The sequence below is a fragment of the Anser brachyrhynchus genome (assembly GCF_964034855.1).
Source record: "Anser brachyrhynchus genome assembly, chromosome: 6".
Lineage (NCBI taxonomy): Eukaryota > Metazoa > Chordata > Aves > Anseriformes > Anatidae > Anser > Anser brachyrhynchus.
In genome coordinates this window covers 41,409,295-41,425,076 of record NC_137700.1, presented here as the reverse complement: position 1 = coordinate 41,425,076, position 15,782 = coordinate 41,409,295, and the positions used below count along the sequence as shown (strand labels likewise).

Sequence of the window (15,782 nt, the reverse complement as noted above, 5' to 3'; positions counted from 1 at the left end):
GCTACAGATTAATTCCTTGAGCTCCAGTCCTGCAACTAGACTCAAGAGGAGACCCTTGAAGCCAAAACAATTATACCAGGGTCAGCACGAACACGAAGAAGCATCGTGGTCTTTCCATGAGGCTCTGCTTACAGGACAGAGGCCCAGGCCCTAATAACTTGTTATTTAGAGGACAATAATTTTAAGAATTCATAAAGCTATCTACACAGACAGGTTTATAAATTCAAACGGATCACACTTCATAACAGAAGGGAAAGCATTTGAAAATAGATTCCTCCTTGACTTACCTGCCAAGCCCTTAGTCTCTGTCAAGAGCTGATATCACTAACACCTAAAGCAGTGCAGGAAAACACTCTGTTTTAGAGGTCTGTGATCTCAGCTCTTGTGTGAGGGGGAAAAAAACATCCTGAGCTCAGTACTTGGCTGGTAAATGAGGGTGGAAATAAAATTTGGTTTTAAGGTGCCAGTTACTTTGAATATTAAGACAACAACTCTAGATGTCTGAGATACACGTAGTATTTGCATGATCTTTTCAATTCATGCTCACAGCATTTGCATATTCGTTTAAGTAGCGGACATCCAATTCTTTCTTCACGACTTGTAAGTAATTTTCTCATGGGACGAGCAACTAGCAGTTCACAGAACGCCTTCATTTGAAAACTGCACAGCCAGAAATCAGTCCTTTGAAAACCCTCACTTCTCATTCAGTTCTGCTCTTTGGTAAAAAGCACTGGAGCCAAGCCTGTTACATTCAGCAGCAGCAATCCCCACTTACAAGAACACAGTGTGGAGGAGCCACAGGCCCCCCTAGGCTGGCTACATCTGAGTCAAAGGATAAGGCAGAGTGCCCCCAAACCACACCTGCTACAGCTGCAGGAACAGAGAAACTGGCATCATGCTCTGGTACTGATAAAGGTCATAGAAACTCTGCAAGGTTCCCCAGTGCTCTGCAGTAACTAAATTCAGCTGTGCTCTTGTGCAGAAAGCACGTCAAGAAATAAACTTCTTCCCCTTCCTCCATCGGCTCAGTTGCTAAAAACCAATTTCTGGACTGGGGCGAGACAGTGAACGTGAGCGGTTTTGCTATGTGCTGCACGAACATCACCGGGAACCGCAAAGAGTCTCCCAGACACTGGGATATTATCTTGATGGGTAGAGTCTCCAGCATATAAATCACCGGGATAAGAGTACCCTCTGTAATTATCAGATAGCAAATGACAGACTGCAGCTTTTCTCTCTAATGCAGCTATGTCAATCACAGTATCTAAGGTACTGCGTCTTCTTAATTGGCTGGAAAGCTCTAAATAAAGACAAGAAGAGATTAATTGGGAATTCCTTCTAAAAAGGATTTCTAGAGAGCAATTTAGAAGCTATCACTGTGTAACAAATGACGACTATAGAGAAAAGTTACGTGTAATAGACTGAAGCTGCTAAATGGAACGTATTAGGCCTGTATTTAATTTTAATTCTGGACTACAGAAGATCAGAGGGCAAAAAGAACTGGTAAGCCAAAACCTTTAGAATTACTTGGTGCAAATCAGCACAACTAATGACAAAACAACTCGTTAACCCGGCAAGTTAATAGGGTAAGGGCACACAAGGTGTACTGCGACCCACCAGGCTTCAGCAGAGCCAGCCTAAGACTCCAGTAATTTGGATTGGTTTTGACATTCATCTTAATTATCGGTGATATGATTTGATCTAATATCCGCCTCCACTTGGCGGGGGGGAAATTAGGAGAGGTAACAAAAGCAGCCGTACCAGCCACCTCAGCAGCCCTTCTAAACAAAGATTTTGTAGCAAGGCAAGAGGTACTAGAACGGTAAACTCATACTCTCATCACCGTAGCTGCTGCAAGTTACACGGTTCTGTAATGTCACCAGATGCGTAAACAATGCAAACTGTGCTAGGTGCATGTGAGGCGCTACCACCTGTCACCTGCTCAACATATTCACAGCAACATTCACATATTCCACAGCCAACACAGGAAGACAACAGAAAAGGCTTACCTAAAGAGTTTTGAACACGGCTCATGGTTATGGATTTCTGCAACAACAAAAAAAGAGAGAGACGTATGTCCAACCGCTCGAGATAGAGAGACATTAGGCATATCTTGCATAACTTTTCCACATCACGGCTATTGAGCAAACAAGCGTTTGTGTCAGACCCCGGGCTGCCCTTCGTGTCTCAGCGACGCTTGATGACACAGCACCACGCCCGGGAAACCAGCTTCTCCTTCTGATCCTCCATTTCACTGAGGGAAATACTTCCACGGGAAGGAAGACTCACACTTGCTCTGATATACACAGATATAGCCTCAGACACATACATTTTAAATTATTTTTCAATAATAACCTCTTCGCAAAGGCATGTTTGTTTTCCGTTTTGAAACACCTTTCCGCATTTTACTTGCATTCATATTCATTGCTGCTGTGATAAAGAGTGTATAAAAAAAAAAAGGCCGGGGGAAGGAATCACTGAAATTTTCTATACTGGAGTATTTAACCTGGTAAGACAAGTAGAATTTGTTACGAGAAAAGGGGTGAAACACCACTCCAAAACGATTAGCTGCATTTTTGCTTTATATAACAGAATTGTAACTTTTGTATTTAAGTCACTGCAATTTTTTCATTAGTGAGGTACTGATAAACGCTAACATGCTTATTTAAGCATCAGTGGTTGCAACATGTCAGTAGTCACAGAGAAGAGGGAAAAGAGCAAAACTCCAATCCATACCGTTCCCCTACCGCCAAGCATGGCTTCCTTTTTGTGGCTTTCCGTACTTCTTTAAAGTTCTCCTCCACTCAGACCTCTTACCAAACACAGTTTGTCATTGACATTGCTGTACTTTGATCACCCAACCTGTCTGAAACCGCATTTGCGGGGCTGAACAGCCCTTATGTGGCAACACTCTTTCAGCTCCTCTATTTGAATGCCGCAGAGCGTTCGGCAACAGCTCTGTTCAGACCCTTCCTTCCTGGCGAGCGACCCGCCACCTGCCCTTCTGACAGCCGCCGCCTGCTCCGGCTGCAGCCTCAGCGGCCAGGACTCACCGCTCCCAGGAGCAGCAGACCCGGCACGGCCGCCCTGCGGCAGATCGAGCCACCAGCGCAGCAGGGCCCTGAGCACCAGCGGCACGCGCGCTGCCTGAGAAGCCACGTTCCCACCGGCAAGAAGTTTGTGGTGCTGCTCTCAGACTTTTAAACAATCCAAACTACAGGGAGTCAGTGTCAGCCCCACGTTTCCATTCTTGCCCACAGGAATCTGTGGAGGTGATTTGCTAAACAAGGCCAGTAAATTATTTAATTATTCCAGCCTAGACCAATTCCTTCCAGCAAATACACTGACCACAACTACTGAGAACATACGCTTGATCCTTGGCTTATTACTTCGACTTTTAAAAAACAGGAAGCAACAAGCCCACTGCCCAGAATGCATGAGGAACCAGCAATCCAAATTTGAGCTTTACACATTGACTTATTTTACATAAATACCTATAGGGTACTTACTATACACCCACATACACAAGGCCACTGAGCTTTGAGACTACAGAAACATAAAAATGTTAAAACCCATCTGTGACAACTGTGCCACAAACCTGTCAGTTTCATTTCAACTTCTGAGCTCTTGGTTCTACTTGTAAGGCTGACCGAAAAATACTGCAGTAAGAAAACAGTAAAAATATCCAGAAGATCTCTGGGGAAAGGATAATTTCCTTTTTCACAAAACAAAAGGAAAAAGTAACAAAAAAAAAAGGAACAATATCTGAAAAGAGAGTGATTTCTTAACATTACTAACTCCTGATTTCTGAAACCAGACTAGGGTGCAGCTGGAAGTGGCATTAAGGTATTGTATTGTCATCAGTAACTAGGTCGGATCCCACTGAACAGTCACATCCAGCTTTGCCTGAACACACAGAGATTTCAGTTGCTTTCCTTCATCCGATACTTTGACAACCATTATATACACGCAGAAAGATTCTATCCCCGTATTTTCTGTAGTTTATCTCAAAGATCAGTGCAGGTCACACAATCAATTTACCACCTATTTTTCTTCAGGAATAACCAGAACAGGAACCTACGTAACCTTCAAGATTCTTGCATACACAACCACCGCTATTTAAAAGTGGTGAGTGCCTTCAGACGTACGGTGCTATAGGACTTAGCTTCATAGACCATCAGTTCATTACAAACCACATTTTGAGAGTCAACTGCAAGATGTTTGCGTTAGCTAAGCTTTATAAAGATCCTGGTAAGTTATCTACAATCTATCCCACACAGCCAAGTACGTACGCCTTTGGGTTTTTAAAGATTTAGATGTATTTCAGCACCGAGTTATATGCATGAATAAAAAAGGCATTTTCTTCCAGGAGCTTCCTAATCTCTCTATGTCACAGAGAAGCTGTCACAGGCTTTTAACTCTCTTGTGTATCAAAACATCTGCATCAACCAACAACACTTAACGTCAAGGGCTTGCGTCTTCTGTTACCATCACTTCGCTCTGCACAACAAATGAGCTTTACAGCACTCGTGCTTCTTATCAATGCATGGTTTGCCAAACATTCCTTGGCAAATAATGTCTCGACAGCTTACAGTGCTACCGCCTACCAGCCAGCCAGCCAAACTCCCCACTAGCAGTTTGCCCCTCTTCAGCATCAGTAAATCAAGCAATGCATTTACCTTAAGTGCATCCCTGTATGCAGGCAGCCATACAAACAGGAAACTCTCTGCAGGGCCAATAAATCGTTTCTCCATTACAAAACTCACGTAACTCAGAATGAACAATCTCTTCTTCACAGCAAGAGATGTGTAAAAAGCCCCTCTATGTAGCGAGTGACTGTTACCTTTCCTCACACCTTGGCCATGAACAAATAGTGCGGCAAATGGCTTAGTGCTGATTTTGAAAGACTGGAAAAATCTTATGGTGGTCTCACAGGTGAAATAGTAATCCTTACTGAATTGTTGCACTGAAAAATGAAAAGCTAAATAGTGCCTCTCACAGAATGTCTGAAAGTTCTGTTACTTACCAATGACTTGTAGGAATTCAGTGTTGCTGATCTGCGAGTCACTAATGCTAAAGGTCTCTTCTTGTCTTACCTCTCCTAGCAGAAATCCTTCCTGCAATTTCAAGGGGGAAAAAAATAAAAAAACACTAAAAATAGAAAAAACACTATATACACTAATCTATTGCAAATTTGTAATCATTAAATGGAAGCTTAAAAGCGAAGTTATAGTTTGAAACATATGGCTGAGCTGCAGGTATAACCAGTGATGAGATTTACCAGGGCTGACTTTCTGATTCACAGCACCGCAGCAATAAGCTGTAGAATAATAAGATGTTTTCATGTCCAAAAATGCTGATTATGCTGAAAGCTTCCCTCAGAAACACGACTTACGGAGGGAAACGGGAACTAAGGAGGCGAGCGCCCTGCCTGCAGCCCCAGCCCTACAGCACCGGGGGGGGGAACGGCGAGGCCCGATGCGAGGCAGAGCACCCCCAGCACCGCCCCGGGGGGCCAGGAGCAGGCAGGGTCCCCCCCCCGCGGGGCTCCCGGAGCCTCCCTGAGGAGACGGGGCCAGGCCCCGAGCGCCGCCACCCCCGGCGACCCAAAGCCCGGCCCCTCCCCACCCAACCGGGCCGCAACGAGCGGGGACGCGGGGCCACGGCCGCGGCCAGCGGGGCGAGGGCGGCGGTGCCGGGCACGTACGTGGTCGGCGCTGCTGTTGGCGCTGCAGTAGCAGACGGAGCTGAACGTGTAGCCCGAGATGGAAGCCGCCATCTTGGAGACCCCCGCCGCCGCCGCCGCCGCTCCCACAAGGCGCCGCGAGCGCTCCCCGCCCGCCCCGGTTCCGGCGGCGGCTGCGCGCGGGGCTGCTGGGAGCTGTAGTCCTCTGTGCGCACACACCGCCCCCGCAGGGGTAACCGCGGGGAAAAAGGTCCCTAAGGTCACCAGGTCCGTCTCCTAACGCTACAAGGCCTCCGCTAAGCCATGGGCCTAAACCATCTCCAGAGAAGGGCTATGAAGGTTGTAAAAGCCCTCCAAGATCCTCTGGTCCAACCACCCCCTACCACCAATGTCACCACTGAGCCATGTCCCCAGGCACCACGTCCAACCTCTCCTTGAACACCCCCAGGGACGGTGACGCCACCACCTCCCTGGGCACCCCGTCCCAACGCCTGACTGCTCTTTCTGAGGAGAAATGTCTCCTCGTTTCCAACCTGAACCTCCCCTGGCGCAACTTGAGGCCATGCCCTCTTAGTCCTATCCCTAGTTACCTGTGAGAAGAGGCCGAGCCCAGCTCCCCACACCTTCCTTTCTGGTTGTTCCAGAGAGCAAAAAAGTCACCCCTGAGCCTCCTCTTCTCCAGACTGAACAATCCCAGTGCCCTCAGCCACTCCTCACAAGACTTGTGCTCCAGGTCCGTCACCAGCTTCGTAGCCCTGCTCTGGACACGCTCCAGGGCCTCGATGTCCTTCTTGCGGTGAGGGGCCCAAAGCTGAACACAGCGCTCGAGGCGCGGCCTCACCAGAGCAGAGCACAGGGGACGATCACCTCCCTGCTCCTGCTGGCTGCACCATCCCTGACACAAGCCAGGATGCCGTTTTGCACAGTAGTTATGTGCCCCTGGCAGCTGTTGACTGTGTGGTGGTAGAAAACATGAACACAAGAAGCAGCCCAGGAACTGAACGAGACGAGCTGTGTTTTTTCACTCATATCAGTTTGATTTTTCAGTTTCAGCATTCAACTCTCTACTCTCTAACGTTTTTCACTCACTCAGCCTGCGGGATTCTTCTGGAAAACGCTACGCTCTTTGTGCTTTGCAAAGGAAAAATGTTTTGCCTCTGATTTGCAAGCAGCTTCCTGTTGGCAGCATCCTGTGATGTTCAGAGCTTCACAAATATCTGCTGATTTCACCCCAGCCCAGATATTTCCCAGCACAGATCATCTGGCAGTGGGGCGGCCCGTGTACACTCCCGTTGGCTGCCTCTCGTGCCAGGATTAGTATTGGTTGCAAACAGATTGCAGAATTAAGATATCTTGGAAAAAGTCTGATGAAAGGAAACAAATTTGTGAATAAATAACAAAACCAGAAAAAATCAGCACTGGAGAAAACAGCATTAAGAACTTGACGGGTATATTTTACATGTTACGCTGTCATGGAAAGTCAACGCAACATGAATCAGTGTTACCTCAATAAAATTCTTACCAAGTGTATGTAATGGCTGCGGGATAAGAATAATGCAATTACTATGGATCTGTAAGTACCGTGGTGTGGTCACGCTGGAAACACGCGGGTGAAGCAGATTCCCTTTCCCCACCTAGGACACCTAGCGTTTATATTAACAGCCGTAGCTGTTCATAACCTCAGATCCTCTCCACCGGCGGACCAAAAGAAATAGAACAAGTCTTCCTTTTGCGCATTGCCCTGATTTGAGGCGGTCGGTACGGGTTAAGATGATGACAATCGGGCCATTTGGAGCTGTGCTGCTCCCGAGGACAAACCCACTGATGGGATTAAGTCACACACTTTGATAGGATGGTAAAGCATGGCAATGAGGAGCCAGCAAGGGGACGAAAGGCTGCCTTGAAAAGCGGCAGAAGAGGCAAGGAAGAGCCCCGGGCTGGCGACTTTTCACCGGCGGCCGCGGTTCGGGCCCGGCTCCCGGTCCTCCGCTCCGCCAGGGCGGCGGCCGCGGCGGCCCGGCTGGGTGGCGGCGGCATGGCGGGCGGCGGGGGGCCGGCCTTCGGGCCCTCGGCCCTGGGCACCAGGCCGCAGTGAGTGCGGGCAGGGCCGCGATACGGGCAGGGATCGGGATGGGGAAAGGGTCGGGACCGGGGAGCAGCCGGGGCAGCCCGCGGGGGTGCCCTCCCCGCTCGCAAAGCCTTCGTGTCGGTTGTGGAGCGGGGACGAAGCGGCCTCGTGATGCCGCCTTCCTCTCCTCCTTTTCCCCGGTTTCCCGGCGTTAATCGCAATTTCTTCTCCTTCCCCATCTAGCTGGGATGCTGCGTACGACAGAGAGCTGCGGGTTTTTCAGGACACTGGAGACGCCGGGGAAATTTGGTAAATAGCTAACCGCACCGGAGCGCGCCCCGTATCCCTGTTGGTAACGGGGGTTGCAAAAGGGCACCCCGCAGTTTGGTTACAGGGTTAGTGAATAGTTCTGGGGGTTGGCAAAATGGTAGCAAATTTTAATCCTGAAGCCACCCGTTCCTCTCCTGCCCGGTTTTGCAATGTAAATTTATAAGATGCACTTAGATAACTGTCATTGCACGGAAAGTGAGCTGGGACTCGCCGTGTGTTTTACTCATAAACGTTCATTTTGTCACTGAGCTCAGATTTAAGTCGGCAAATTGGCAGTGCTGTCTTCATTTTTTTATATTTGGAGGGCTTCACCTTCCAGAGTTGGGGTTTCTGTGAGTTGTAAGGCCATTTGATTCACTTACACTTAAAGCAAATACAGAATGAGTTCTGTCGGTTGCTGCCTGAGTGCTTCAGTGAGAGGTGCTTTGAAGAAGCCTTCTGTATGTCTTTGCTGTCGTGATTACCTGAGCCTTTGTTCCTAATAGGTTTGGAGAAGAAAGCATGGTTCGCATAATCAGATGGTTGGAAAAACAGAAGGTCCCCCATGACAGCTCTGTGCTTGACATTGGAACTGGGAATGGTGTTTTACTGATCGAGTTGGTTGGTATATTGCAAATTTTGTGCGCTTGACACAAAATCAATGCTCAGGACACTGTAGTTTAAGTACAGTTCACACACGTGACATTAGAAATCATGGCCAGCTGTAACTTACATGAAAGACAAGAAGCAGGCAGCATAAACTAAGTCCGGTGTTCTGTGTTTGCCATCAGCAGAACACTGGTTACTGTGCACGAGGTCTTACATTGTCATTTGGTTTAAGAGGACAAGTGAAAATACTTCAGAGTTGTTGATAGGCCTTAAAGAACATTCTGTGACAAAAACAAGTCAGAATTGCAAGTGGCTGCCAGACAGCCTGTCGAACTTAGATATGTAACTCATTGAACCAGCAGTGCCATTGGGGTTTTTTTAAGTATGAACATATAGCATGGACAATAAAGAACAACATGTATGTTGTTCTAGTGCACACCTAGAACATATAAGTTCTTCTTCTTAATGGAAATACATATTTTTTCACTAGATTTGCTTAAACTTCTAGTTTCTTGATACTACCTGGATTGTCAGTACGTCAGTTTTCAAAGTTTACAACATTTCTTTAAATCAATCAGCCTGAATATTCCTGATTTTAACTTTACCTTTCTGACTTCGTACATCTAAAAATGCTTTTCTTCCCATCGTTGTGTAAAACACCCACAGATAAAGAAAGTTGATTAACACCTTTTGTCCACACCCAATTCTGATAATAGTACTCATTATTGATGTAAAAAATGGTCAAAATCAAGGTGTCTAAATACTTTAGAAGGTTGGTAACAGTTCTTTTCAAGAAGCTTCATTTCTGTCAGGATGAAAACCCCTTACCAGATGTGTTCTGCAGTATTACAACATTGTTATAGAGTGATACAAGATGTTTTGGAGCTGCAGTATTCTTTCCAGGTTTTGATTGAGTCCTTTGCTATAATATTAAAGGAGGCTGGTGAAGAAGGGAGCTTTCCTGCTGCAGTAGTTTATATTGTTCTACATTCTCCATTTGCTCCGTTAGTTACTGCAGAAATTGCAGTGGTTGGAAGTCAAAGTCAGGTTTATAATGCTTTTTTTTTTTTTTTCTTAACGTGAACTTTGATTTTAGAAGAATTTAAAGCCTTCATGGGGACTGACTGCCACACTGAAGCATGGGATAAGTCTTATTGTCAAAAGTAGAAATTGCACATCTCATTAAGAGAAATAATTTTTGAAGCCTAATAAGTTTTAAATGCAATGATAGTTCTTTCACCGTTGAATCACCCAACAGAAAAATCTTCATATTTATAAGGCTTTTATATTGGCATCACTTATAAATCTGAAATTGATTTTCATTCTGTAGTAGGAAAACAACGGCCTGTTAGCTTTTAAAAACTATTAAACTGTCCCAAGAGCACCTCCCATACGTAAAGCACCTCAAAATACTCTGAGTGCTTTAACAGAAGCTTTTTCGGTCCAGTTTCCATTTGAAAAGAATCTTCAAAAATTACCTTGTTTATTGTTTCTAAATAATTCAGGATCTCAGTTGCTGAGTTGATGTAAAATATTTTTTTGTTGTTAGCTGCTAGGCTTTGAACATCAAATCAGGCCTCTTGGCAGGCAAGTAGAACGCGTCTGCCATTGGAGCTGGACTTGATAATGTCGTAGAAATGGCAATACTGCAGAAGGCAGTCAGACTTCAGTCGTGAACTCTTTGTAGCAGCTCACTGAAAGGTAGCTGCTGGGGGCATGTGTTATTCTAAGGAACAGGAAGGAACTTAAAACACAGCTCGTTGGGAATACTGGACCCCAGCATACCATTAACAGTAAATAATAGTACATGGGAGTATACCAAGAGAATTGCCCTCAAATGCAGCGAGGTCTAGATGAGGCTTTGTCAGCTCCAACAGGGAATGCTGCACAAAAAGGAGGCGAAAGAGCCAGCTGGCTGTGAAATGTTGCTGCCACATGGAGCTCAGACCTCCTAAGTTTTCTGAGGACTGGGGAGGCCAAAATACTGACAAACTTCTGTGAGTGAAGGGTTTTCGCCGCCCGAGTGCGGGTGTCTGCCGTGCAACACCAGAAGCCCAAGCACGGTGCAGCGCTGCTCACATTGCACGCTGCCTTCTGCTATTTAAGCGGCTTTTCCAGGAAGTGGCAGAAGCGTGCTTGTAAATAACCACCTTCAGGACACGGGGAGTGCAATTCCAGAGCGCGGTGCGGTCATGTTTGGCGCTTGACTGAATGATCCCTTCCTGTCCGTATGGAGTCAGGCCGTACAGGTTTCGCAGCATTTAAGGCTGTTTATCCTTCAGCTTTCCTTCTCTGCCCCAGAGACTACAGGAGCGAATGGAAACTCGCTGCAGTGACTCAAGCTCTTCGCTCCCAAACAGAGGAGCTGTTGTGGAAACTACTCTTCCACCCCCAAGCCTTCAGCGCAGGCATCTCGGGAAGCTTGGTTCGCTCTTGGAGCTCTGGGGAGGAACGTGGGCAGAAGCCCGAGCAATATGCTGTTCTTCATCAAATGCAAACAACACGGTCTTTGTGTCTAGCTGAAATTAGCCCTCAATTAAGAACAGCTGGCTAGCACTACGCTCACACGGACTGAGGGAGGAAGGACTTCAAAAAAAATGTAGCTTTCTCTGCTGTTGAGGTATCAGCCTTTGGAATAAGTAGATAGGCAGCCTTTTGCTCAACACTGGTTAAATTCCATGTATTGTTCAAAAAACCAAACCCAAGCCATCCCCCTCCTCCCTCTGCTGTTCCTGCCTGCAGCTGGCCATAAGATCATAGCTCTTCCTGTTAGCTTTGGATCCAGCCGGACCGACCGGCGCACGTGAGGCCAGATCTGCTCGCTTCGGCTGCTCCGACCGAGGTGTGGAAACGTGTCGCCACCGCCCTCCCGCGTGCCCAGCTCCAGCTGATGCCCGGTGCGCGAGCCCGTCTGCGTGGCAAAAGGGTTGCTAGGATCTCGTCGCCTGACTTGGGCGAGCTGGGTTGTCGTTATCTAGTTCAGAGTCAGACTAGCAGAAAGCCTCTGTGCTCTTTTACGTGCTTCGTGACCTGCCTGAAAGTGGCTGATACAAAGACCTCAGTGCGGTGCAAATAATTGCATTCAGATAGACGTTAGCATGAGAAATTAGAAAAAGTAAGTTTTTTACAGCGGTTTTCTGTACTAATAAAATGCGCTGCATATTTTGGCTCTTACCGTTTAGGTTATAAACCAAATAATTGCTCAACCTCACATGTTGTGCAAGTGTTAAAGAGGTTTTCTTATTGTGAAGCATCTGGCGTTGGCACATGTTCTCATCACTGAAAATTCCTCGTTTCTAGGTTACTTCTGGTGCAGATAAGAGCCTGTTCCCCACCAGGGTGTTTCTTTTCACAGTTCTGCTCCGTTTTCCACTTGTTGACATAAACCAGCTTTCAGTCAACAATGCTTTTGATGAGGTATCAGGCAGAATGGAGTTACTGCAGTTCATTCCCTTGGCTGTTTAGCTCTGGTGGTGATAACAGGAATAAAAATGAGTACATTTTTTTTCCCTGTCATTAAGATGAGGAGAGGTTGGGTTATAGATGGGCAATATACCTGCTGAACACAAAATTTGCTAGCACGCTGATTAAGATTCTCTGCTTCTGCCTAGGCAAAAACTGGCTACACTAACCTCACCGGGATTGATTACTCACCTTCTGCAATAAAACTTTCAGAAAAAGTAAGGGAGAAGGAAGGGATGTCTAACATTAAATTACAGGTAAGTGTCCAGAGAAACTTTATTAAGGAAAGAGAAAGCAATTGACCCCGAGGTTAAAAGGCCTACTTGATATTCAACTGCACTCAGTGTAATATAATAATGATGTGTTTTGAAATTCATTTGTGTTTTATACCTCATGAGAGAACTCTAACCAAATAAATCTGTACTTGCGAGAAGATTTGTGGTCTGTTTGTCGTGTTTGTAACAGTCATCAGGACTAAAAAGATTTCCCTGCCTCTAGCGGGGCGGATGGCCGTTTGAGAAGTCCTGTCTTTTAGCTGATACATTCCGAATTTCAGATTAGAGATGGAAAATTAAATCCTTATGTGAAGGAATGCCTACCAGTAGCTATGCAGCAGGAAGTTTGCGAGGCCCTGCCTGAGCAGGGCTGGGAGCAGATGACCCCCAGAGGTCCCTTCCAGCCTCTGCCATTCCGTGATCCCGTGGCTGCCCTTCGCACCGAGCGCTGTCTGCTGTGCTCTTTTCCCCTCCAGCTCTGTACCTGCAGGGTGTCTCTGTTCTTGTACCTCCGTTGCGATCTCTTTGCGGCAGGCACTGTCTTGTCCTTTGTGTTTGTGCTCAGCACGCAGTGCCTAGGAAACCAGGGATCAAAGTACAAATGAGGATTTAAAGAATGAACTTCCAAATGTGTTAGCTTGAGTTGTAGATGAATAGGTATATATGTGGGCTTTGTAGCAAAGAGATTACTACGTCTGTAACGTATATAATGCCTGATGTAGAGAAAAAAGAAGCTGATGTGTAACTGAAAAGCCTTTGAGTTACCCTTTCCTAAGCACCCCTATCGTCAGGTTTGAGGCTTTTTACTTTAAAGCATTGGTTTGCATTAAAAATTCAGGAGCTCTTCAGTAAAGATCGTCTCACAGTTGCAGACTTCTGGTTTAGGTGGAAGACTTCCTGGCTCCGTCAGCTGAGCTGTCAGGATTTCAGATCTGTATTGACAAGGGGACTTTTGATGCCATAAGCCTTAATCCTGATAACGCGGCTGGGAAGAGGAAGCAGTACGTGAGATCTCTCCGCAGCATGTTGAAACCAGAGGGCTTCTTCCTCATAACGTCTTGCAACTGGACCAAGGAGGAGCTGTTGGATGAGTTCAGAGAAGGTAAGCAGTTGAACAGAACTGTCTGCCAACGTATTTATGGTTGTTCGGGGGTGCAGTAGGTAAATTTTAATGTCTGCCTATTTACTTCGTTAGATGAGGATAAGACAAGGTGGCAGTAAAAAGACTAGTAAATGCCTTAGCCTATCCTCACTATGTTTTCTTCAACAAGTACAGCTTCTACATTTGCCAATGCCAATCTGTGAAGGGAGCACAGGTTTTGTTATACCCTGGAGAACAAGGATTTCAGTCTAGTTACATGGGAAAGGAGAGAATTCTGTACCCATGGGAATGGTTTTTTTTATTTATCTTTTGGCTCTTTATTGACAGATCCAGTTCACCCATCCAACTGATTCTGAAATTACCCATATTTAGGGGAACCGGCAAGTCTGTGACTGTGACCTTTTATGTCACCCCTTCAGTCACCTTTCTGATCCTCTCTGAAGGGGGTTGGTTTTTTTATTTTTATTTTTATTTTTTTTTATATGCTGGTTAGCTCCTGAATCTCATGCCTGAGGCTTGAAACTCCAGGACTGTGGATCTAAAACAACCATCCCTCCTGGGGAAATAAAATTACTGGCAAGTAACCATCTTTTCTGCCATTAATTTGTGTGATTCAGCCATCTAAGGTTTTTATTATCCATGGAAGGTTTTCAGCTGTGTAAAGCAGCAGTGCAGCGTAACAATACAGTCCTATAAACTTGCAAAGTAACTGCCCTGCAAGTTTTCCAGACAAATAAAGAATGGTTCGCAAAGGGTTATCCAAGAGGAGAATGAAATGACTTCCTTCTTACAAAAGCATTTTAATTTCTGTCTGGCAGGATTTGAAATTCTGGAGGAGCTGCCAACACCCAAGTTTTGCTTTGGAGGAAGAATTGGAAACAGCGTAACAGCATTGGTTTTCCGAAGAAAAAAGTGAGGCCATCCATCTTGGGCAAATTAGATTAGCTGAGAAAAGTCTGAACTTTAAAGTAAACCTGACAAAAACCCTCAGACACGTGTGTAAATAAATGTTATTTGAGTACACAGTAAAATACTATGTATGGAACTCCAAGGGGCTATAAAACATTGCCCTAGAAACATTTCAGCTTTGCATAACTTGCCTGTAAATTTTGTCCTTGCTACAACCTCACTTGTTTTAGGGAAGCTGTGAGTTTGTGTGAGACAAGTAAGGCATGCCGAATCTGAAGACCAATATAGCCACACGATGTTTGCATTTGGAACAACATAAAGATCAGCTAGTATTTCATTTCAGTATTGGTTAGCAGTAACCAATAGCAAAGGTATTCTGCAAGGTAAAAATCTCGTTCCTCTGTTGTGGTGTAATTGGGAACAAACTTTTCAGGTGTAGGTGCTGTGTCTTTTTTTCTAAGGTAAACATGGATATAACTGTTAAAGAGGGAAATGAATGTAGAAGCTGTAGCTGGTGCAAAAAGAAGGACCGGTCAGTGCTTTAAATTCAGAATTTTGGAAGTTCTCAGGCTCAGCATAGTTCTGTCTCCACCGACTCCTTTCCAGTAGAGGCAGACTACTGAATATTTTTAAAAATCTCTCTTGCAGGAATGTCTGCATGCTTTGTCAGTTATTTCCACTGATCCCATAAATATATAAAGACGTGATGTTATAATCTCACTAGCCTGTGACATATGTCTCTTTCATTATTAATTTGCCATACAAAAATGTCTTAAAAGCCAACGATGGCAGCAGTGGGAGCAAGGACACGTGACTTGGGAAGAGGATAGGGGTGCCGCCGGGATGTGTAGGAGTGGGATCAGGAAAGCCACGGCACAGGTGGAACTGATCTAGTGGGAGGTGTCCCTGTCCGTGACAGGGGGCTGGAATGGCATTGTCTGAAAGGTCCCTTCCAACCCAGACCATTCTAAGCTTCTATGATATGATTCTGTAATTTTAGTTGTATAAATACAAAAGAATTCAAAGCATAACTATACATTCTTTTTTGACTTGTGCTATGATCATTTTTTTAATTTATTTGCCTTTATTTCTTGTTATTTTGTACTTTCAGAATACTACTATAGCCTAAAAGAAAGGGAAGTACAAATTCTTTGTGCCTTGACACACACGTTTGCCAGGTGACAATAACCTTGTTCTTTCAAGCATCAGGGAGGTCCCATTAGGCAGGCTGGTTGTGTTTCACAGACTAGGTCATGTTTGTGTGTCAGAGGAATGCTTCTCCTCATTGCCAGCCCAAGCAAGGTCCAGAAGATCTTTAAGGGTCAAGATACACTTCTGGTACTTTCCCAGGATGGAAAACAA

General features: G+C 45.6%; 2 protein-coding genes across 2 annotated transcripts in view; one reads left to right on the top strand and one right to left on the bottom strand.

Moving 5' to 3' along the window:
• The window catches only part of ABRAXAS2 (abraxas 2, BRISC complex subunit), a 17,821-nt gene extending 11,955 nt beyond the window's left edge, over positions 1-5,866 (bottom strand). The window contains exons 1-3 of the mRNA XM_080596720.1: positions 5,708-5,866; positions 5,027-5,117; positions 2,010-2,046 (exon numbers count right to left, since the gene is read on the bottom strand). Of these exons, the coding sequence (XP_080452846.1) occupies positions 2,010-2,046; positions 5,027-5,117; positions 5,708-5,779 (200 nt within the window). The 5' untranslated portion in view covers positions 5,780-5,866. The remainder of the gene's footprint in view (positions 1-2,009; positions 2,047-5,026; positions 5,118-5,707) is intronic.
• Positions 5,867-7,679: 1,813 nt separating this feature from the next.
• On the top strand, positions 7,680-15,448 carry EEF1AKMT2 (EEF1A lysine methyltransferase 2). The gene is made up of 6 exons (XM_080598694.1): positions 7,680-7,777; positions 7,998-8,063; positions 8,570-8,684; positions 12,284-12,391; positions 13,295-13,511; positions 14,330-15,448. The coding sequence occupies exons 1-6, from the start codon at positions 7,722-7,724 to the stop codon at positions 14,425-14,427; spliced, it is 660 nt and encodes a 219-aa protein (XP_080454820.1). The 5' UTR covers positions 7,680-7,721; the 3' UTR covers positions 14,428-15,448.
• The last annotated feature ends 334 nt before the right edge of the window (positions 15,449-15,782 follow it).